The following is a 22,080-nucleotide window of genomic DNA, read 5'->3' on the forward strand; positions in this document are numbered from 1 at the left end:
AATAGCATAAATCTCCCAGCTGTAAGTGCTGGATTCGATGCCCGTTGAGAGGATCTCTTCTTCAAAAGAGATGAATTAACTCCTGCTTCGATATAACGCTTTCAGATTTGAACTTCCAGATATTCAAAAAAAAAAAAACATAATAGCATAACAATAAAGAATTCAAAGCATTTCTGTGATGATACTGCTGACAACTTCAACTGTAACATCCTTGAAAAATCTAAACACTCTTCTTCTTTTACTTGGACCTGACACTTGACCTTTATTTGTATGTTCATAATTGTGTATGCCTCCGCATTCATCATTATAAGGCTGAGGATCCTGAGAAGTGTTCAAATCCATTTGCGGTTCTGTAGCAGCTGGTGCAGACGAATTAACGCATTCCACGTGAACATCCAGCATGCATGGACCGCACTTGTACCGCCAGGACAAGATTGCGCCTCGGCAAACCATGCACGTGTTGCTCGCTCCACACTGACTCAGCTCTAAGAGATGAGCAGGATGAGGCACGTAGCTCACGTGCTGATGATGTTGTGTGCAGAGTGGATGGACATCGAAACCACAAGTCTCGCAGTGGTAATAAACCCCCTCGACCAATCTGTGGCAGATGTTGCACATATTTTCTGATCCATTGACAAATAGCCGGAGCTCATGTTGTGGATGCATAAAGCTTATGAGGGTAAAGGGACAGGTGGCACAATGGTCATGAAGAACATAGTCGCACGGGGCACATCGATAGGTCTTCCCAAAGCCGTAGGTTTTACAGCCACCGCATGTGAACTCGCCATATTCGTCAACCTTCGTTAGTGGATGGGTATGGGAAAAATGTTGGACTACTTGTTGTTCTACACTCGACGAAGACATCTCGTTGTTTGTTTGTTTTTCGTTGAGAGTGGTTAGGCTTTGAGAGAATGAATGGTGGTATAAAAAGAAACTGTTGTTTTGACCATTCCAATCTTCATTTGGCAAACAAGTAAGAATGGACGTTCAGTTGTGGTTACAAAATTAATAAATTTGTTTGACAATTTCAAGTCATAATAACTTTGTTCACTTGTGGTTACAAAAACATAAATTATTGGTCACTTGTGCTCCGACGAATAATAACTTAACTCAGTCGTTAGAAACTCATACAACGCGGTATAGCAGTTTCGCTGACATCAGGCTAGTTGACTGACGACGTACCCTATAAGCCTGTTCTAACTACATATAATGTGGCCTCTTTTTTGAGCCACTGTTTCTCTCTCTTTTTTTGAAATGATCTTCAAGGACTGAGTTCCATGGTTTTTCTGGAATAAATAACTTTTGCAGAGTATTAGTTAAACTACAAGAAATGCAACGTTCTCCTACAATAAAAATGGTAAAAATTTCGTAGAAAATATGCGTTTCTTTCTAATTTCCTACAACAAAAATGGTATAACGTTATACTATTATTTTATTTTGTGAAATTTGTAAAACTACATTTATGTCGGTTGAATTTTAGTGTAATAACGTGAACCTTTATAAGAAAGTAAACTAGTGATATGTAGTAGAATCCATAGTAAAAAGTTCCACTTTGATTTTGAGTAGAAATGTAAGGAGAATCCATATGATCATCATTCATTGAAACAAAATGTATGAAGTCAAAAAAGTAATAAAAGAACTGTATAAACTATAGGATTTGCTTCGTTTTTTTATTTTTCTTTGGGAACTTGCGGCGCCTAAAAAAAGATTAGAACTATTCCAAGCAATTATGACGGAGAATCGTGATATCGTATATTATTCCAGACAGCATTTTATATTCAACCATGTTGTCGTTGTAATATCCAATTAGCCAAACTTCAATCAAAGCATTATCATGCTTGACATGTTTGTAAATATAATATATTTTCAGTCTAAAACTAGTTATAGAAACAAATGTTAAAAGAATAATAGTTGTCTTTATAACCTTGATCAAAATGTACTTTCGTTTGTTATTAGTATTTTTAGATTTAGAATAAACCATATAGATAAGATAAGAATATGTAAATAAAAAATAAAAAAGTGGTCAAGTGTAACTCAACTAACAATTAAAAACCGGTAAAACCAATTCTACATAAATTTAAATATTAAAACATTAGTACATATCTATATTGAATGATTAAAAATGAACATTAAATATAATAAGGATAGAGACTTTCCCACCTCTTAAGTCAGTCAACTCGTCGAAAGTCAACTAATAACGGTGTGACACTCTGTCACAAATCAGAAGAGTAATCATATATACAACTCTCATTCTGATATTCGGAAGAAATGTCACTATACTTTCTTTTTGTCATTATATTTCCAACACCAAACACAACTCTCTGTCTCTCTCTCTGAATCAAGAACGGTAAAGATGGCTCCAAGGACACTAAAACGGCACACCGTTCAGCATTTCACGCATATTCATCCATTGACAGAGTTTAACAGCATTGGTGATTTCATCTGCGACGGCTGCAAAACCTACGGCTCAGGCAAGACATATCGATGCGAACCATGCAACTATGATCTCCATGAGTATTGTGCCACATGTCCCCTTACCCTTCCAACTTTCATTCATCCCCAGCATGAGCTCAGCCTCGTCGTTCGAAAACAACAGTCCACACGCCAAAACGACCGCGCGTGTGACATATGCGACGAGTCGGTAGAAGGGTTGTTCTACAGATGCAAGATATGTGAGTTTGACGTGCATCCTCTCTGCACGCAGCTGCCTCAACACGTGAGGCATGTCCTTCACCCTGCCCATCACTTAGAGTTTCGCCCCTCGGGAGCTAGCACGTGTATGGTTTGTCACGGCCCGTGCCAATCTTGGAGGTATAGGTGTGAGTTATGTAGATTCGATATCCATATGGAGTGTATCCTAGCCGTGTGTAACACGTCACCTTCTGACCAGACCGATGCGTCTGGTACTAAGAGCAGAGGACTCAAGCAACAAGGTGGACAACCGTCACCGCCCACGCAGTGGCAACAACCACATTTTGGTTACCCGTATGCGTATGGGCCGATGGGTCAACAACAACCTTATTTTAATTATCATCCCTATAATTACAATAATTTCAATTACATGAACGGGTATAATATGAATCCGGGTCAGGTACCAATGGCTGGGGCGAGTCAAAACTCGACTCCGAGTAAGGGCTGGAGAATGTTTACGATTGCATCGAAGCTAACAATGGGAGTTGTCTCTAGTGCAATATTTGGGTTTCCCATTACAAATCTCATGTCGTGACTTTTGTTTTCTTTCTTCTAATTTCGGCGCTAAAGTATAGTTACAACTTGCAAGAGTTATTTGGTGAATCCATACCCGAAAAAAAACACTAATTACAATGGTGAGTTTGGTAATAATCAATATTAGTGGTAAATTTGGTTTTCTAAAAATTGTGTGATGACATATCAGTGGTATACAGAGATATCAGATCTGATCAATATTTTTTTGACGAAAATGTAAGAAACAAATTCTTTCAACTATTTTTTTTTTTCCTGGAACATAAAACCATCGTGGATGGAACTATTAGCAAATGCAAATTCCAAAATAATCAAAATAATTACGCATCTCCTAATAGGAAATACTTGACGGAGTTCTGTGACTCATGTCTTGTGCAGTCATTTTTATGGATAGGACCGGATAATAACCAGAGTACAAGAATTCTAAGTTTTCTAACAGTACTTCTTTACATATTTGGATTTATTCTTGTTGTTCAATTTGTGACTTAGTCTCATCGTTAAGTAAGATGTTACGTAGGCATAAATTATGTGAATTTCTTTTCGGTCAAAGTAACCAATAATTTGCATGGATGTTCTAGTATGGCTCTAAAACATTCATCCAAACTACATCATTGGTATTATGTTATTGCCATGGTATATTCAGATGGATGATAATAATTGTCACATATATAGCGTTATTGTGAAATAGGATACCAAACCAACTTCATACAAGAACTACAAATTATATACATAAATAATCAACAAATAATATATAGACTACTAAAATTCAAAATGCTTCAGAAAACTAAGAATTTTCACATAAAATAAATTCTAGGAATTTTCCAAACGAGAACCATTCTAAAAGATGTGAAACACCGAAGCTCAGCAACCTCCTCCGCCTCCGCCTCCTCCTCCTCCTCCTCCGCCTCCACCTCCATCCCCACCGCCACCACCACCACCACCAAAACCTCCACCACCTCCATCACCGCCAAAGCCACCCCCATTTGCTCCATCACCTATTTCCACATCTTCACCTCCGCCATCCTCTCCTCCTCCACCATCACCTCCTTCTCCGCCTCCTCCTCCTCCTCCGCCGTCACCACCACCCCCACCTTTGCCCCCGGCTCCAGTCAAGGCCGCAAGAAATATCAAAACACCAACAAAAGAAGCAATAGCAATGATAATTACTATCCAAGTATCCATCTTATGCAAAATCGTTACGTTTAGCTACCTTCGATTGTGTATATATAGTTTGTTGCCGAGGGTTGGCTGCAGACAAATAACGTGTGTCAAGCTTGTATTGACTTAAGACTTTTATTATTCATATGTTTCTATATTCAAACTTCAAAGGTTTTCATTACGGGCCGGTAAAACTTCATCTATTAATTAAAATGTTTCTATATTCAAAGTTTTCATTACGGCCGGATAATACATTCCGTATGATGCTTGCTTTCTTTGATAATGCCAACTATGACAAATCTTATACTAATAAATATAGATAGCTATATCTTTGTCGTTGATAAAATAAAAAAAAAGCTATATCAATGTTTGTCTAAGAATATATCGATTGACTCGGTCAGTTGAAGTTGAATTCCAATTGGTTTAACCGTTCAATCTATGTGACATATTTCACACGGTCTTGACCAGAATCAAACATGAGAAAGAAGTGCATGCACATATGATCATATCAGTTTTGGATAATTTAGCCTTGTTTTGAAGACTTTGATAATTATGTGGAAGTATTTATAGTCTGGTATATATATAATTATGAAATGTCTACAAATTTATTGGATATATACGCCACAGTGACATGTTTGAAAATTCAGTATATATGTTGTCTTCATTGTTTAGAAAATCGGACAGTGAAATCTTTTTTTTTTTTTTTTTTGGTTTATGTGAATTACTTTGACGAAAGTTCAACAGATTATATGAACAGTGAAATATTTTTGGTTTAAGCTGAAATTTTGCAAGTGTTATGATTCGTATATTTATGGCTTGCATGCCAAACACATAATTCGAGGAACCTTAATATTTAAACTAACATCAATAATCATTTGACAAGGACGATCAGACAAGTCACATTTTTAACTCGACGAGGTATCCGAATAAGCCCAATCGAATTCTTTTCCAACCCGAATACCCGGTGATGTAATATACTCTAATAATTATACTTTTCTGTTCATAAAAATTGAATATTCTAGTTTTTGTTGTTTGTTCTACAAAACTTGATTTTCTAGCGTTTTCATTTTATTTTTATTGATATATAATAATAAATCTTAAACTTGTAATGACTGAAAATATTAATCATTAACTTATTTTTGGTTAAAGTAGGTCAAGACGCAAGTGGTTTCTAATGCAGGTGGACTTCCATTGATGATTCTAGCATTGAATGCAGCGTTGCGTATCCAGACTAGCGTTTGGCTCATGTTTGTTACTTAGTATTTCCTTATGTTTTGCTTGCGCTTTGCTTTTTAGTTAAGTTTGCTTGTGTTAGAAAACCAAAATCAAACTCTTGTGTTAGCTTAGATTAAATGAAATTGTGTATTCTTGATGATCCTAAGTACTAGATTGATAAAAATATTAGTCTGTTATTAGTTAGAATTTAACTTACTAAAACGCTTGTAAAACGCAAGATCACCCATCATCGATGATGACAAGCGTTATCATTACCGATGATGTAGACACTATTCAGACCATCCGCCAAATCAATGCAGAGGTCTTCATCCTCGGGATCACTGCCGGAAATGACCACAAGTTAGCGTGTCTAGCCGCCGGAGCGACACAGTGCGTCACAAACTTCATAGATGTCAAAAAGATTAAGGATATCCTCGAAAGTCTCCCCGACGTCCCGGTCCCAGCCCCCCACCGTTTAAATCCACATCATCAACCTCGATACATTCATTAGTATATATATATATATATAAACAGAAGTTAATTATATGATTATTTTAACATTATGTTACATTCATTATATATACATTATTAAAATAACACAAAAAAAAACGTTAAAAATTTGTCTTAACAAAAATTCATTACATGCTATTAATTTTCATAGATAGTGGATACATACGCTATAGTGACACTGACATCTTAAACAAAAATCAAATGTATTAATTTGTCTTAACTGTGTTAAGAAAATTGGACATTGAAATATTATTCGGTTTGAGTTGAAATTGGCATTTGACGGATCCGTGGTTTGCATGGTGTACCAAGCAAGAATCGTTGGTTAAAAGAAAAGAACACACATTAATTATCATGTTTATGCGTAATTGATATGTAAGTTAAGTAGATTATATGCTTCTCAAAACTAGGTATTTAGACAATGAGATTAGTTAGTCTTAATTATTAAATTAATATCCCGATCTTATCATATAAGCCAAATTATACGAAGATTCTTAAGAATAATCATTTTAATTTCACTAACCTCTCTCTATCTCTCTCTTCATTATCCGAATTAAGCCAATCGAATCCTTTTCAACCCGACGGGTCGTGAAATTCCCCAAAAGATTCCTCTTTCTCAGCTCAATTTCCAAAAGCTCCGACCTTTACGATCCTCTAGATTCTCGGCGCCGGTTTCTCGGAGTAAATAATGGCTCAGTTCACGGGTCGGGTCGTTGGAGACTACTTGGTGGGTCGTCAAATCGGGTCGGGTTCGTTCTCTGTTGTTTGGGAAGCGAGGCACCGCGTTGACGGTACTGAGGTTGCTATCAAAGAGATCGCCATGGACAGGCTTAACAAGAAGCTGCAGGAAAGTCTCATGTCTGAGATTTTTATCTTGAGGAGGATCAATCATCCTAACATCATCCGTCTGATCGACATGATCAAGGTTTCTTTTTTTGATTTGAAGTTTCGATTTTTTTGGTCGGTTCTCATTTTTTAGCTGAGAATTTTGAATTGAGGTTAGCTTTGTTACTATATATGTTTCTCATTTGCTCATCCCAATGCCAATTTTGTGTCATAATGCCATGATTTTGCCGGTGAATTTTGGATCATATACATGGAATTAAGCTTCAATTGTGGAACAAAATTTGGGTCTAGTTTGATGTTGTTCTGATTTGGGCAATGTGATGCAGTCTCCTGGGAAAGTACATTTGGTGTTGGAGTACTGCAAAGGAGGTGACTTGTCTGTGTATGTCCAAAGACATGGGATTGTCCCTGAAGCTACTGCTAAGCATTTCATGCAGCAGTTAGGTAAATTCTAGTGGCACTTACTTACTCTCTGTTTTGTTGTTTTTCTTGGTTGCCAGAAACATGTTTTGTAATCTCTGACGGGTTTTATTTTATGTAACAGCGGCCGGCTTACAAGTTCTTCGTGACAATAATATTATTCACCGAGATTTAAAGCCTCAGGTGTGTCTGATTCTCATTCCTTTCATTTCAATGATCTTCTGTGCACCAGGTGTTTTTTATTGTTAATCAGATTAGTGTGTTAGTTGATCTCACTGTTAAATGATACAACTTTCAGAATGATGAAAGGATGCTGTAGAAGGGTGCTCTGTTAGTTTCCAATAAAACATGTTTTTGGATATGTTGGGGTTTCCTTGTCCAAGTCTTGGAGATTCCATCTTTGTTGAAATTTAATTCTTAAGGTTCTTTCGTTTTTGAAACAGAATCTTCTTCTATCCACAAATGAAAATGATGCAGATCTGAAGATTGCTGATTTTGGATTTGCAAGGTATTGTCATCAGCACCCCTTGTTACTAGATCAAAGAGTGTAATATGAATGAATTAGAGAAGGTTTCAAATGGGCTCAAGCTGCTTTTGAATGTATATTGTCGAATTTCTAGGTAATTTCATTGTTTTCTTGGGGGATTATACTTATTATACGCCTCCCCCATTTTGAACATCGCTCTTTTCTTGACGCAGATCGTTGCAACCTAGGGGGCTCGCAGAGACTTTATGTGGTTCACCATTGTATATGGCCCCAGAGATCATGCAACTCCAGAAGTATGATGCAAAGGTCAGACCTTTCTCTTACTAAGCTACCTAGGCCCTTCTCTTGACATTATCTCCTTACAATCCTAGCTGAATACACAGGCAGATCTCTGGAGTGTTGGTGCTATTTTATTTCAACTTGTGACAGGCAGAACCCCTTTTACAGGAAACAGCCAAATTCAGGTTTTGTGTTCTGTCTCATTGACTTCTATATTATGTATGTGTTTGTATTCTGGTGCATTAAACTAATACGTTCTCCATCGTGTGTTTACAGTTGCTCCAAAACATTATAAGATCAACCGAATTACATTTTCCAGGGGACTGTAGAGATTTAAGCTTGGACTGCATAGACCTGTGTCAGAAGTTACTGCGCCGTAATCCAGGTCAGCACTAATTCTGCTTGAAGTAGTGGAGACTACTATTCTTTTGCATGAAACCATATGCCCCAGGTTCTATTGGCATGTGTGTTGATCTAAAAATGTGAAATTATATTGAATTGTGGCCACGTTGGATTGGCGATTCAAGCATTTTATAATTTGTACCGTGTTCAGAGTTTTTTGTTTGATTAGCACAATTAAAAACACAAATTGTACTGTTGCCATTTCAGTCTGTCCTAACTTTCCGAGTAACTCATATCAACGGGAGTTGCGGAGTTTTCCAGAACTTGGAATTGTGATTTGAATAGCGGTTTATACTAAACTCTAGTCATCTCCTACAGTTCACCGCGTATTTTATTCGAGAGAGCATGGTCCTACTCTGTGTGTATCCAAATACGATTACAAATCATTCTTGAATATATTGTCTTTTGCAGTGGAACGTTTGACATTTGAAGAGTTCTTTAATCACCCTTTCCTTTCGGACAGGCAGTCATATGATTTCTCCAGGTAGATGTGACAATTGTGGGGGCTAATGCTTTTCTCTATTTTATGCAGAAATTTGTACTGATTAAACTATCTGTGCTACAGGAGTAGATTGGGGTTAAGAACAATGGACGGTTTTCTTTCGTCTGGAAGCAGTCCCTCGAGAAACATGGAAGAAAGTTCTCAAGAAGACTGTTTGCCGTTCCTTCTAGATGATGATTCTAGTGGACCTGAGGGGAGCCCTTCATATTTAAAAAAGACATCCTCAATGAAGTCGTCCTCTGGAATTAAAGTCGATACGAGAATTGAGAGGAAGGAGGTGGAATCTAGTCCTTTAAAACATACAGAACTTACTTCTGGATATAGTAGTTTCAACCAAAAAGTGGAAAACGATAGATTTAGATTTGAAACTCAAATAAATTCAGATAGGAGAAACCGCAGGGAACCGACAGGATTGACTGATTCTAGATCACTTATTGCTCCAGGAAGAGGTAATTGAATCTTTACCATTTTATCCACCGTAGAGAATGATAAAGCTTTCTTGTTCTGTTTCTCACATATGTCAGTTCTGCAGTAGATGATTCTCAAGACTCCATGGATCAAGACTTCGTTCTCGTATCTGGACCACCAGTAGATATGCCATCATCTTCATCAAGTTCTTCGAAGCCTTATAATTTTCCATTCAAGTCTCAGTCTCCTCCTGTAGAGTTATTCAACAGAAGCATAAGTTCAACGGCTCCCATGCCAATAATTGGTGCTACTAGCAACAGCATTGGTCAGTTTGGGAGCCTTGACAGTCAGTATTCTGCCCCGAGCACTTCTCATGGGTCTCTGGATCTTGGTGATGCTTTTGAACAGCCATCAACTCACAGCCTGACAAGAATCAGGTCTCTGAGAAAATATGCAGCAACAATTGCAGAACTAGTTTATGAAAGGGTAACGAAACTTTTCACTGTTTGTAGATAGTCACATATTATCATCGTGACATCACTGGCCATCATGAGTTTCTGAGTAGATTATTTTCATGATTCTTTGTATAGATTGAATCTGACAAACATCTAGAAGCTTTCTCGATCCAATTGGCGATTCTGGCAATTTGGAAACAGGCACTGCACATATGTCATACTCAGGCAATTTCAGGTTTGGAAGGAAGCCCAAGCCAAGACATTAACAAACTAAGAAGTAGCAGCCTGAAACACGATACTCACAGTTCTAATAAAGTCACTGATCTCAGCCATGATGGATCGGAGGAGATATCCTCTCAGATTCAGAGGCAATTTATACAGGAGATTGAGCTTGCTGAAGAACTTGCCAAGAGTATTGAACCTGGTATGTTTTTTTTTCTCTTGGGAAAAAATAAACATTTGTTTTTGAGGTATTAAAGATCTTAAAAGGTTTTCATCTACATGTTTGTAGGAAATACAAAAATGCCAGATGCAATGGAGACGATATTTGAAGCAGCACTTGATCTTGGAAAACTTGGAGGAGTAAGTTTCCTTTGTCTTTTCACAAAGAATATTGATGAACAATCCAAAAACAATGAAAACAAAACAATCAACTTGTCTATACTCATTCTCATATATGGTGCCTGTGGCTTTTTCTGCAGGTTAAGGAGGTTATGGGAGATACAGAGAACGCCGGAAACCAATATTCGAAAGCAGTGCGTTTGCTGGTATTCCTTTTAGTAGAAGCACCAATGCTGATTCTGAATCCGCCACTGTCTCTCACAAACTCAGTCAGGTATCGTCTCAGGACATATATTGATTTCCTCAGCAGAAGATTAAAACATCTGCAGTCACATAGAAGAAGTTCAGCTGGTCAGATGCAAGGATCATCGTTAGCTATGATGAACAGACAATCATAAATCCATTCACTTGGGTTGGGTTCTCTTGTTTCTTGTGTTCTTTTATGAAAAAAAAAAAAAAATCTAAAAGAGAAAAATGTATATGTTTTTGTACAGCAACATCATATATTCTTATTCTTTTGGGGTTAATCTGGAGGGACGTTGGGGAAATGATCTGTGTGATGGATGTTGTAACTTGTAACATTTTCTTGTTCTATTTTGATCTTAATCCTATGTTTTTTACTTGACTTTATGCAAAAATATATGTTATGATGATTCTTGGATACATTATTTATGTATAAATAAATCTATGACTATGTTTTTAAACTAATTGTAGAGTATTTATGATGCATATTTTAAAATCTTAAAATCTCCTTAAATCTTTCTAATAAATGATATTCTTAATTTTGGTTCGTCAAGAATAATATTTATCTCTTACTTAAGTCTTTGACTTATTTATGTATTGTACTTTATTCGTATCTCAAAATTATGCAATAAGGACAGAACCTTAAGGGTTTCAGTTTCCCACACGTATGCAGATGTTACCACACGTGCAAGAGACTGAAAAGAAATATATACAGTGAAGCCGAAGAAAAATAAGCGCCAGTGGCCCTAATCACTCTTGCAGTCACCACTGTCGCCGTCCGTCTCTCCTTCTCCTTCTTAGGGACCATTCCTCCTCTTTCAGACCAGATTCTAGGTTAGGGTTTCATCATCATCGGCTAAAGTTTCAATCTTTGAAATTTCCGTTATCTGTTGATCTCATTATTCTCTGATTTTGTGTAGTTTCCACAAGTTTATTCCTTTTGATACATTCTTGGGGTTTTGTTGTATTTGCAAAAGCTTTTTTTGGAAGAAGCTTCTTATAGCTTGCTGGATTTGATTTGATATTTGTCGAAATTGCCCTGTTTACAGAAGAGGAAAAATGGCAGGATGTGCAATGAATCTTCAGTTCTCAAGTGTTGTGAAAGTGAGAAACGAGATCTCTTCTTTTGGGATTTGTAATCGAGACTTTGTATTTAGAGATTTAGCCAAGGCAATGAAAGTGCCTGTTTTGCGGATTAGAGGTGGTTCAGGTAGGCAAAGGTCGAGGCTTTTCGTGGTTAATATGTCTCAATCTCCCATTGAGCCACAATCTGGTGGTTTTGCGGCTACTGAACAAATTAAAGGAGAAGGTGATAATAGTATCTTAGGGAAAGACAATGTTAGAAACTTAGGAACTGATCAGCTTGAGAATTTGGATATTGATGGTAATGTTGGAGATGGTTTTAATGGTAGTGATGGTAATGGGGGTGGTGGAGGAGGTGGAAATGGAGGAGAAGGTGATGGTGAAGGTGAAGACTACGAAGAAAAAGAGTTTGGACCGATATTGAAATTTGAAGAGGTCATGAAGGAGACTGAAGCTAGAGGAGCTACTCTTCCATCTGATATGTTGGAAGCTGCTAAGAACTATGGGATCCGCAAAGTGCTTCTCCTTAGGTACTTGGATTTGCAGGTACATGTTTCATTGCTTTTGTCTATTATTCTTCTGGAAATAATAGTGTTAGAGAAGAGTTTTGATTTTCGGTTTCTTCGGATTTAGAGCTCAGCAGGGCTTCTTGGGTTTGCTATAAGATCATGGGCTATGCTTCGTAACAGAATGTTGGCTGATCCATCTTTCCTCTTCAAAATAGGGGCTGAGGTAAGGCACTCCCTCCATAGTTTTCATTTAGAAAACAGTTTCTTCTTGCATTGAAGAAATAGTGAGCATTTGATATGTCAATTTCAGATAGTCATTGATTCTTGCTGTGCCACTGTTGCTGAAGTTCAAAAGAGAGGGAAAGATTTCTGGGCGGAGTTTGAGTTGTATGTTGCTGATCTTTTAGTTGGAACTGTGGTTAACATTGCTCTGGTCGGTATGTTGGCGCCTTATGTTCGTTTTGGACAACCTTCCGCATCACCTGGCTTCTTAGGACGCATGGTTTTTGCATATAATGCGCTTCCTAGCAGGTAAATTTCCTCAAGAAGATTACTCAATTCTCATATAGTACTTACATCTCTCATTTTGTGTAACTTGGTTAATAAACTTTGAGATGTTGATCTTATACAGTGTTTTTGAAGCTGAAAGGCCAGGATGTAGATTTTCCGCTCAACAGAGACTTGCTACATACTTCTACAAGGTAATTGAATTTCACAGTCTCTGTGTCTCAATTTCTCTATAACTTTTGCTGTTGCTGAACAATCTTTGTTACATCTTTTCAGGGTATAATGTATGGTGCAGTTGGATTTGGATGTGGCATTGTAGGTCAAGGCATTGCAAATCTTATCATGACTGCCAAACGGTAACACACATCTCTTTCTGGTAGCTAAAATCGAAAGGGTCATGTAGTTCTTGGATTTGACTTACTGTTTTCTTTTGTCACTCTCTTCTCTCAGAAACATAAATAAATCAGAAGAGAACATCCCGGTACCACCGCTAATCAAGAGTGCAGCTCTCTGGGGTACATACATACTTATACTAGCTAGTTTCTCTACCTTATTTACTTTCACTGTACTAAATCTTAATCTCCATAACAATGGTTGATTAATTGCAGGTGTATTCTTGAGTGTTTCTTCGAATACTCGTTATCAAATCATCAATGGTCTAGAAAGAGTGGTCGAAGCATCACCTTTTGCCAAGAAATTCCCTCCGGCGGCTATGGCCTTCACAGTTGGTGTACGGTTGGCCAATAACATCTACGGCGGAATGCAGTTTGTGGATTGGGCAAGATTGAGCGGTTGTCAGTGAAAACAACCAAAAACTCTTTTTTGTGTGTCTTATTTGATGAAACCATATGTTGTTGTAGCCTACTCATTTCTATCTGTTTTACTACATTTCCGTTGTTATATCTAATAATAAGAATTTTCAGCTCGAATGTTGAATCCTTATAGTGTCTATATTGAAACAATGAAAACCAAAAGTGTTCTGAAACAAAGAGAGTGCAAAAAGTTGTTGGAGCCTGTTTTATGAAAGAAAAGTAAAGAGAGAAACAAAAACAAACACGCAAGAAATCAAACGACTAAACACACAACAGATGGTGAAATCTAAATCAAAGTAAGCATAAATCAAATGATTACAGAATGGGGGAAAAAATTAAACGGTATAACCGTACACGTCACCAAAACACAACCACCCCACTAAAACATCTTACTAGTTACTAGTATATAAGAATCATCAACGCACTAAGTAAGACACTCAACAAAACAAAACAAGAAGGAGAATATAAGAAGAAGCATGAAGTGTTGTAAGTTTGTTGCAGTGGCTTTGATGAGTCTTCTGATCTCACTTGCTTCCGTTGAGGCGGCAGGTGAGTGTGGTCGCATGCCAATTAATCAAGCCGCGGCTAGCCTAAGCCCGTGTTTGCCTGCTACAAAGAACCCGAGGGGTAAGGTTCCACCGGTTTGCTGTGCCAAAGTTGGTGCTCTCATTAGAACCAATCCTCGTTGTCTTTGTGCTGTCATGCTCTCTCCTTTAGCAAAGAAAGCCGGAATCAATCCTGGAATCGCAATCGGCGTTCCTAAACGCTGTAACATCCGAAACCGCCCTGCTGGCAAGCGATGTGGACGTATGTATTCCAATATTCTTGTAAATCTCATGAGCTTAATATAACATGAACTTGATATGATCACTTCACTAACTTTTTCTTATGTTTTGTTTGCAGGTTACATTGTTCCATGATCTTATGAGCATTTGTTTTGGATTCAAATGCTGAGAAGTTCTTAAGATTTAAATAAATGTTTTCACTTACCTTTGTATAAGAGAAATGTGAACTATATATATCTTTTAATAACCTACTTGTTGACTCATATGACTATATGAGTGAGTATGCATATTAATAACAATATGAGATGTTTTTCTTAATAAAAGACAATGCTTTTCTTAGTAAGAAAATGATAAAATCATGAATACTACTATTGGCCAATTTCTTGAATAACATTTTCACCACCTATCATATTCAAATTAATTTTCTTAAAACATAGTCTCAAACTCTCACTAATTAAATGGTGATGATTTAAATCCAAAATTTATTAGTTGTTGTAAGTTGTAACCTTTAAATAAGGGGTAAAGTAGAACTTTAGTTTCAAAAAAATTGGAAATGTAAACAATAGTTTTCTTAAAACAAAAAAAGAAAATGGGTACTATAACTTTAAAACGACAGTTTAATGAAAGATGGGCATATCTATATTGTCTTTTTTCAAAGTGAAACACAAAAATTATTACTATTGACCAATTTCTTGAAATCTGCACAACATAACTCTTTTTTTTTTTTTCTCTTTCACTTGAAAACGTTAAGCAGTTAATGTGATGCAGAAAACTGTACAGTTGTTAAAATCACAACAACAAAACAAAAGTCATTCAAATACTAAATGTACCAAATGAGTTATTCCGATTCACCGGTGAACATTTCACCATCGCAATAGAATCTTTTTCAGAAAAATACAAAGAATCCAAGATTCACTTTCCACGTGTCCAACCAAAAAAATTCCACGTGTAAAATACAGTCAAACCCAGTCAAAGCTCACAACGGATATTCCCTTGTTCTCCCGCCTTTCTCTATAAAAAGCAAACACAAGAAACAGAGAGACTTCAGATTTTCTCTGCAAACTCTCAGATTCACCTTTCAAGAAAAAAACAGAGAGAGAGAGAGAACAAAGAAGGATGACGAAAATTGACTCTCTCCGTCGATTTCTTCTTCCATGTATCTCAACTCCGACGAATCCAACCACCGTATCAACAACATCCACCGGAGCTTCCAAGAAACGTCTCAGTACTTCCCTAAGAGACGATATCGACGTTCAAGATTCAGCTTCTTCCTCCGCCTCTTCCTCCGAGGCTACTTCCGCCGTCGACTACAGCATATCCGCCGTCACGGTGCCGCAGAGACCGTCGAAGACGATGGTGATTGGTACGATATTCGGTAGAAGAAAGGGACACGTGTGGTTCTGTGTTCAACACGACCGTCTCTCTGTTAAACCAATCCTTCTCCTCGAGCTTTCAATAGCTACGAGCCAGTTAGTTCACGAGATGGGTTCGGGTCTTGTTCGTGTCGCTTTAGAATGCCCGACCCGACCCGAATTGAAGTCTTGCTTGCTGAGATCCGTACCCGTTTGGACGATGTTTTGTAACGGAAGGAAGCTAGGGTTTGCTGTACGGAGAAGTGCTAATGAAGAGACGAGGATGATGTTGAAGAGATTGGAGTCTATGACTGTTGGAGCGGGTGTGTTGCCATCTGGATCCGGGTTGGGTGGGTCTGATGAATCGGATACTGATGAGGTTATGTATATGAGAGCGAATTATGAGCATGTTGTTGGTAGCTCTGACTCGGAGTCGTTTCATCTCATTAACCCTGATGCTAACTCTGCTCAAGAACTCAGTATCTTCTTGCTCAGGACCTCTAGTTGAATTGGCCTTTTGGGGTAACTTATGAATCATTTTCATCATGTTCAGAGATTGTGAAGTCACATGAGAAAGATTGAGATTTTGAGAGTTCTTGATGAGATATTTCTTTGTGGGTCGTTAGTTCTAGATCTTTGTAAAACATTATTTTGTTAGAAAGATTGATGATTTTTTTCAAGAATTTCTTGAGTGCTAATCTTTTTTTGATGTAACAAAAATGTTCTCATTCCAAGACTCTGTTTTGAAATCTCATCATTGTGACAAATAATGAAGCAAACAAAAACTTACATAAGTATCATAGGAGTGTAGAAACAGAGAAAGAACAAAACAAATGTGTCGTGTTTGAAGATATGCTCACGTGGTACAGTGTTAAATATGATGCCTATGAATGTTTTTAACACCCCAGGTGGAACTAACCTATACACTGTAAAATTTTCTCTACGGCAGTAAGAAAAGTAAAATTTACTACCAAAGTGTTTGAAAAGATGACCAAGTGTGAAATAAACATGTTGTTTCTTTCTTCTACTAACTCTATAAGCAGCTAAAATTCCTCTAAGTATATGAGTGGGAGTTGTCAATCGGGGAGAGAAGTTAAGAGTCTCCGCAAAGCATCGTATGTCATGAAGACGATGCCAACGCCAGGAACTACTTTGTAATATTCAGGCAATATTCCTCTGTATATCCCTTTGAAGCCTTCTGACTTGAATATGTGTTTGAATGTTCCAAAGAGTCCAGTGTTGTATACTCTTGCTCTTCCACCAGCTCCTTCCACTTGCATTCTTCTTCTCACAAGATCCAATGGGTATGTAGCTACATAGTTATGGGCATCAAAAAGTTTATCATCTGACGCATATAATAAGAAGCAGATATGTATATTTTCTAGGAAAAAGCTCAAAACTACAATGCAGATAAGGTCAGGTGGAAAAGTAAACCTGTTGAAGAAACAGCTCCAGCTAGACCTCCAGAAACAAGAGAAACAACCAAATCCGAATCATTTGGCCTGAAGAAGTTCAAAGAAAATAGTAAGATATGTATGATGAGTTAACATCTGAACAGAAATATATACTCAATAGGCGAGTGCAAAAGTAACAGAAAATTTCCAATTATAGATGACCCTTACCTATGAGAATGCCAAAACAATTTCATAGACTCGTACGCGGCGAAATTGATAGCAAGACTTGGTCCAACACCCTGCATTACAATGTACGAAGAAGTTAACAATCAACATAGTTTGCACAAGAGAACATGGGAAAGCAAACTAAGCATACCAATAATGTAGCACCAAGTCCTTTATATAGACCCAAAATTCCCTCTTCTCTGCATATGGTACGGAAAGTATGCTCAATACCCTGGTAGTAAATTGCATTCCTCTGGGAAGCATCAAATATAATGCAATGGTAAGCCAGGAAAAGACAAAGAAACTGTTAGATCAAGTGAATAATAAAGCTTTCAATCATCATATTCAAGAAGAAAACAAAAAAACAAAACAATTACCTGTGCAGCAAGACGAGTCCTGACAAGATCGAGGGGATATGTAGCTGTAGCAGCTGTAATTCCAGCCAAGCCACCACTAACAAAATGCACTATCGGATTGCCACTCGTATTTCCTATAAAACTCTGTACGACTGGATTTGAATTGAAAAACTGCAAAGTAAAAGAGCATTGGGAGGCTAAGTGACAGATCATGATAAACGGTTACACAAATTAGAACAAGACTAGAATGCAACTCACTAGATTGTACTTCTCATATGCATAGAAGTTTACTGCAGTATAAGGAATCCTGTGTACTACAGTAACCAAATTTCCTTTCCAAAAGGCTCTATATCCTTCCTCGTTGATAATACGGGAAGCTTCACGCCGTAAGTTTGGACGGCTTAACACTGCACCTTCTGATTGCATCCCTTGCAACTGAAAGAAACAACAACCTTTTTAACAAACGCTTTCAAGACAACCTCACGCATTATTGTGACTTGATTACATACGTAAATAAAGTCTCAAACTTTGCTACTGGGTCACAGTGTGTGTGATAAACCCTCAGCACTTCATAAGCTCACTAAATGTTCTTAAACCCTCAGATCAATTCCTAATCTAAAACCTCCAAAACCAAGCAACAAGCTCAAAAGATTCAATTTTTACAAGTTCTCTGTGATAAGCACATTGAATAACGAAAAGGGTAAGCTCAAATCTCGAACCAGACCTGAAACAAGATGGTGAGGCGAGCAAGAGGAGCGGTACATGTCTTGCTAATGGCGCCGGCAATACCACCAGCGAGGAGATTCTGGAAGGTTCCTAGCTTTGCCTGCGGCTTAATCTGCGTCATGACGACGCTACTATGAACAGTGGTTGCAGTGTTAAGAGCACTCTGAGCTCCATCGACCGCAACACCGACTCTAGCGTCAACATTCATATCTCTCTATCACTGTTTCTATGAGTAACCCGTTTCTGGGTTTGCGAGTTTGGAATCGAAGGTCACATCAATTGAAGGAAACTGAATTACGATGGAGATCGGAGACATCGACATGGGAGAGAGAGGGAAAAGGAAAACTCTTTGAGAAACCCTAAATCTTGCTTGGAGAAGGAGAAGGGTATTTTGGTAAAACAGCTCAGATACTGAGATACCCGGAATATGCGTAACAGTTTCTCAAGTTGTCTTTTTTTTTCCAAGACTTTTCTTCTTTCAATTTTTTTTGTTAATGACAATTTGTTCCGACAAATTTCTAAATGGAAATATATTTTGGGTTACTAGTAAGCGTAATGCGAATACAAATATTGAACAAAGTATGTTGGCACTTTTTCATAAGAAATTTAAATCTTCAACTCTAAATTTATCTTTTAACCAAAGAAAAAAATCTAACACCAACATTGATTACTAATGATTTTTAATGTTAGACTTAACGACATATACTTAGCATTGCATGTCTTGTTTATTTAGACGTCGACGGATATGGACGAATCAGGAGAGCCCTTGGCTTGGCTGCACACTTTTGTAAGGACATCTCTTTGCCACAATCACAAAGACACATATATTGGCAGCGATAACACCAGCAAGAAACCAGTAGAACCGGTCCAAGCGGCTGCTGTTTAGGTCCTTTCCGAACCAACTCTTCCCCGAGAAATTCTCCGCGAGAGTATCAACGGCTGTGATCAGGAGATTGTTAAGGAAGCTAGCCGCACCTATCACGCTTAGGTAAAACGCTATACCTAAGCTTCTCATGGAGTCAGGGACTTGGTGGTAAAAGTACTCTTGGAGTCCAACTAGTGTGAAAGCGTCCGCAAAGCCAATGACCATGAACTGAGGAGCTAGCCATATCACACTCATGGGTTTGTTGTTGTTGGTACGGTCCAATCGTTGTTTCTCAACTAGAGCTGCAATGATCATGGTGATGAGGGAGAAAATCATACCGGTCCCGATTCTTTGGAGAATGTTGATGCCTCTTTGATTCCGTGTGATGCTTCTTAGCAAGGGAACGAGGAGTTTCTCATAGACAGTGAGTGAGATGATCAATGTGAGGGCGGTAAGTGTAAACATGGAAGCTGGAGGAACTGTGAAGCCACCGATGTGTCTGTCCATGGTTATTGCTTGTTTGATGAAAAACGTCGAAGCTTGTGTTGCACATATGCCAAAGGCCAACGTGGAGAACCATATTGGAATCACGTTGATGATCAGCTTCGTTTCCTCGACTTTTGTCAACGTTAGAAGTCTCCATGGACTCTGTTTCTCGAGGGCCAGAGGATTTTTGTCTTCGATAATTGCTGCCTTGTCAAGAAATCTACAAGGAAACAGTTTAGAATGGTTGAAATTAACAAATGGAAGACTTTTGAGTTTGGTTCTACTCACTTAAGATGCTCTGTGTGACAGAGAAGCCGGCCACTAGTAAACTCTGTCTTGGACACTTCATGAAGCAGAGAAGGATCAGAAGGATAAGGTAGATTTCTTTTGGCAATGGCGGCAACAAAGACTTGCAAGATTGGTGTCAAAGGGCTACCAGAAGGTGTCCGGTAACGATAGAATGGTTTTCCAATGAAGAAGATGATGAGTGATATAGCCATGACTACAGTTAGTATGATGCCAGCAACGCCCCAACCAACCCGGTCTTCGATATAGGCAACAGCAGTCACGGCCGTTAGAATACCAGCACATAGACTAACGTTCCACCAGTTAAAGAAAGACATTTTCATCTTTCTTTCTTCAACATGGTCATCGTCGAATTGGTCAGCACCAAAGCTTTCAAGGGAAGGCTTATGACCTCCAGTCCCTATGGAGATCAAGTAAATGGCAATGAAGAAGGCTACTTCGTGTGCTTTTCTAGGTTCAACGCACACTTCTTGGTGACAAGGTTTTAAGCCTGGTATGAACCAGGACATTGTTAAAAGGACCAAACCCTGTTTAACCATCAAGACACAGTTTAAGGTTGTTTATGGAATCTTTAAATAAATTGGATTAGGATATATCAGAGGTAAGAACATATGTTACCATAAGATAAATGGTGGTTGCAACCAAGACAGTAGCATAACGGCCTAGATATGCATCGGCTATAAAGCCTCCAAGAAGAGGCATCAAAGTAGTGACACCTGACCAGTAGTTCACATTTCTTATAGCCATCTTGAGATCTTGGTTTAGAATTGTTGTTAGGTAGACGACCAAGTTTGTAGCTAACCCGAAGTAACTCAATCTCTCGCTGAACTCGATCGCTGTGCAGAGAAGACGAAACAAAAGACTTCACAAAGATTTAATATTTTGGGATATTATAGTACACTTCTTTCAGTGTTATAATTCTATGGTATAAAGTATATACAATCTCAATAAGGGCTATGTACCGATGATGAAGAGTGCAGCTCTCCAAGCGCCAGTTCGAGCCCGAAGAGGAACACGTCCTCTGCTATCAAGAGAAGAATCAAGAACCCATTTCTGTTGATCATCGTACGTATCTTGAAGTACTTCTGCACCAATATTCTTATGCTCCATCTGTTCAACTTTTATTGACAAAATACACTACACGAGAGAGATGATCTTAAGGAGTGTGTGTGTCAGTGTGTGTGTGTTAGAGAAGAAGAACACTTGGTCCTCTATATATAGGCGTAAGCTCACTGTGTTGAGTCATATCTTGTACAGTGTTTTTCACATTGCCTTATTTTCAGCCTCAAGCAGTTTTCATTTTCTAATTTTCCTTAATTTTTTCCACATTCATGTTGAGGATGATGAGTCAACACAACGGCCGTATTCACATAGGTGAAAATATAGGTAACATAAAAGAACTCGTAAGCATAATCAAGACATAACATAGCTCCCAATTCGATTGCTTGTCCAACAACTTGGTCTATAAAACTTACTTTAAACTTCTAATTTTCATTAAATCCAAACCCAAAGTGAATCTCCAAATCAAAATCTTATCCTGAACTTGTCCTTCAACAAACTTTACAGGATGGTTTTTGTATTCTTTTCACCTTTTCAGGCAAAAACAACAAAGAAAAATTCCCTCATTACATTCTTCTACTAAAAGATTTTATCCCGCTAACCTAAATCTTATCCTTTTTCTGACAGACCAAAATGAAAAACATGAATTCAACTCAAAACTACCCACTCAATTTACTTTTCTTATTGGGAATCAAAACTCTCAATGTTCTGCATCTTGTCACAACGAACTTTATTCTAAGACAATATTACCTTGTTTGTTTAACCCTGAATCTTAACTCCACCTACTCCACTAGGATAGAATGCTTAGATTGTTATAATTACAATCTTTCTCCAACAGAATTTAAACAATTGATTGTAATTCCTAAGAGTCAACCCCAAATGGGACTTTATGGCTATGGCCTATGGCTGA

The 22,080-nt window shown here is 37.9% G+C and overlaps 8 protein-coding genes and 1 pseudogene across 15 annotated transcripts; 5 read left to right on the forward strand and 4 right to left on the reverse strand.

Annotated features, from left to right (window-relative positions):
• Window positions 1-162: 162 nt before the first annotated feature.
• On the reverse strand, window positions 163-864 carry AT2G37810 (Cysteine/Histidine-rich C1 domain family protein; the record flags this gene model as incomplete). Its single annotated transcript, NM_129337.1, has 1 exon — window positions 163-864. One exon carries the CDS (start codon window positions 862-864, stop codon window positions 163-165), a length of 702 nt encoding a protein of 233 aa, NP_181317.1.
• A 1,398-nt stretch (window positions 865-2,262) lies between these two features.
• AT2G37820 (Cysteine/Histidine-rich C1 domain family protein) lies at window positions 2,263-3,472 on the forward strand. Its single transcript, NM_129338.4, has one exon. The coding sequence runs from the start codon at window positions 2,354-2,356 to the stop codon at window positions 3,224-3,226; it is 873 nt and encodes a 290-aa protein (NP_181318.1). The 5' UTR covers window positions 2,263-2,353; the 3' UTR covers window positions 3,227-3,472.
• Window positions 3,473-4,172: 700 nt separating this feature from the next.
• Window positions 4,173-4,553, reverse strand: AT2G37830 (annotated as a pseudogene). The gene has a single exon.
• Window positions 4,554-6,538: 1,985 nt separating this feature from the next.
• Window positions 6,539-11,147, forward strand: AT2G37840 (Protein kinase superfamily protein). Of its 3 annotated transcripts, NM_179954.3 has the most exons (13): window positions 6,539-7,027; window positions 7,275-7,392; window positions 7,493-7,551; window positions 7,812-7,876; window positions 8,068-8,161; window positions 8,239-8,319; window positions 8,411-8,519; window positions 8,948-9,020; window positions 9,102-9,487; window positions 9,571-9,932; window positions 10,037-10,325; window positions 10,413-10,483; window positions 10,603-11,122. In NM_179954.3, exons 1-13 carry the CDS (start codon window positions 6,791-6,793, stop codon window positions 10,858-10,860), a joined length of 2,202 nt encoding a protein of 733 aa, NP_850285.1. In that variant the 5' UTR covers window positions 6,539-6,790; the 3' UTR covers window positions 10,861-11,122. The 3 variants fall into 3 exon arrangements, with proteins under 3 accessions (NP_850285.1, NP_850286.1, NP_001323972.1); NM_179955.2 differs by having other exon boundaries at window positions 7,493-7,988; NM_001336676.1 differs by lacking the exons at window positions 6,539-7,027; window positions 7,275-7,392; window positions 7,493-7,551; ... (2 more) ...; window positions 8,239-8,319; window positions 8,411-8,519 and having other exon boundaries at window positions 8,562-9,487; window positions 10,603-11,147.
• Window positions 11,148-11,340: 193 nt separating this feature from the next.
• On the forward strand, window positions 11,341-13,799 carry LCD1 (reticulata-like protein, putative (DUF3411)). Of its 4 annotated transcripts, NM_001036429.2 has the most exons (8): window positions 11,341-11,539; window positions 11,755-12,334; window positions 12,422-12,520; window positions 12,608-12,828; window positions 12,929-12,998; window positions 13,081-13,160; window positions 13,255-13,319; window positions 13,413-13,799. In NM_001036429.2, exons 2-8 carry the CDS (start codon window positions 11,765-11,767, stop codon window positions 13,604-13,606), a joined length of 1,299 nt encoding a protein of 432 aa, NP_001031506.1. In that variant the 5' UTR covers window positions 11,341-11,539; window positions 11,755-11,764; the 3' UTR covers window positions 13,607-13,799. The 4 variants fall into 4 exon arrangements, with proteins under 4 accessions (NP_001031506.1, NP_001324059.1, NP_850287.1 ...); NM_001336677.1 differs by having other exon boundaries at window positions 11,401-12,334; window positions 13,413-13,779; NM_179956.2 differs by having other exon boundaries at window positions 11,435-11,539; window positions 13,081-13,319; window positions 13,413-13,733.
• Window positions 13,800-14,016: 217 nt separating this feature from the next.
• Window positions 14,017-14,755, forward strand: AT2G37870 (Bifunctional inhibitor/lipid-transfer protein/seed storage 2S albumin superfamily protein). Its single transcript, NM_129343.2, has 2 exons — window positions 14,017-14,423; window positions 14,520-14,755. The coding sequence occupies exons 1-2, from the start codon at window positions 14,093-14,095 to the stop codon at window positions 14,534-14,536; spliced, it is 348 nt and encodes a 115-aa protein (NP_565872.1). The 5' UTR covers window positions 14,017-14,092; the 3' UTR covers window positions 14,537-14,755.
• Window positions 14,756-15,439: 684 nt separating this feature from the next.
• AT2G37880 (MIZU-KUSSEI-like protein (Protein of unknown function, DUF617)) lies at window positions 15,440-16,478 on the forward strand. Its single transcript, NM_129344.3, has one exon. It carries the CDS (start codon window positions 15,518-15,520, stop codon window positions 16,259-16,261), a length of 744 nt encoding a protein of 247 aa, NP_565873.1. The 5' UTR covers window positions 15,440-15,517; the 3' UTR covers window positions 16,262-16,478.
• A 22-nt stretch (window positions 16,479-16,500) lies between these two features.
• On the reverse strand, window positions 16,501-18,941 carry AT2G37890 (Mitochondrial substrate carrier family protein). Its single transcript, NM_129345.4, has 7 exons — window positions 18,453-18,941; window positions 17,987-18,163; window positions 17,750-17,899; window positions 17,524-17,625; window positions 17,376-17,446; window positions 17,188-17,255; window positions 16,501-17,065 (listed from the first exon to the last, which is right to left on the reverse strand). The coding sequence occupies exons 1-7, from the start codon at window positions 18,660-18,662 to the stop codon at window positions 16,830-16,832; spliced, it is 1,014 nt and encodes a 337-aa protein (NP_181325.2). The 5' UTR covers window positions 18,663-18,941; the 3' UTR covers window positions 16,501-16,829.
• A 57-nt stretch (window positions 18,942-18,998) lies between these two features.
• AT2G37900 (Major facilitator superfamily protein) lies at window positions 18,999-21,582 on the reverse strand. Of its 2 annotated transcripts, NM_129346.2 has the most exons (4): window positions 21,074-21,582; window positions 20,730-20,947; window positions 20,094-20,638; window positions 18,999-20,025 (listed from the first exon to the last, which is right to left on the reverse strand). In NM_129346.2, exons 1-4 carry the CDS (start codon window positions 21,219-21,221, stop codon window positions 19,209-19,211), a joined length of 1,728 nt encoding a protein of 575 aa, NP_181326.1. In that variant the 5' UTR covers window positions 21,222-21,582; the 3' UTR covers window positions 18,999-19,208. The 2 variants fall into 2 exon arrangements, with proteins under 2 accessions (NP_181326.1, NP_001324327.1); NM_001336678.1 differs by having other exon boundaries at window positions 20,730-21,582.
• Window positions 21,583-22,080: the final 498 nt, after the last annotated feature.

The sequence above is a fragment of the Arabidopsis thaliana genome, chromosome 2, assembly GCF_000001735.4.
Source record: "Arabidopsis thaliana chromosome 2, partial sequence".
In the NCBI taxonomy this organism is placed as follows: domain Eukaryota; kingdom Viridiplantae; phylum Streptophyta; class Magnoliopsida; order Brassicales; family Brassicaceae; genus Arabidopsis; species Arabidopsis thaliana.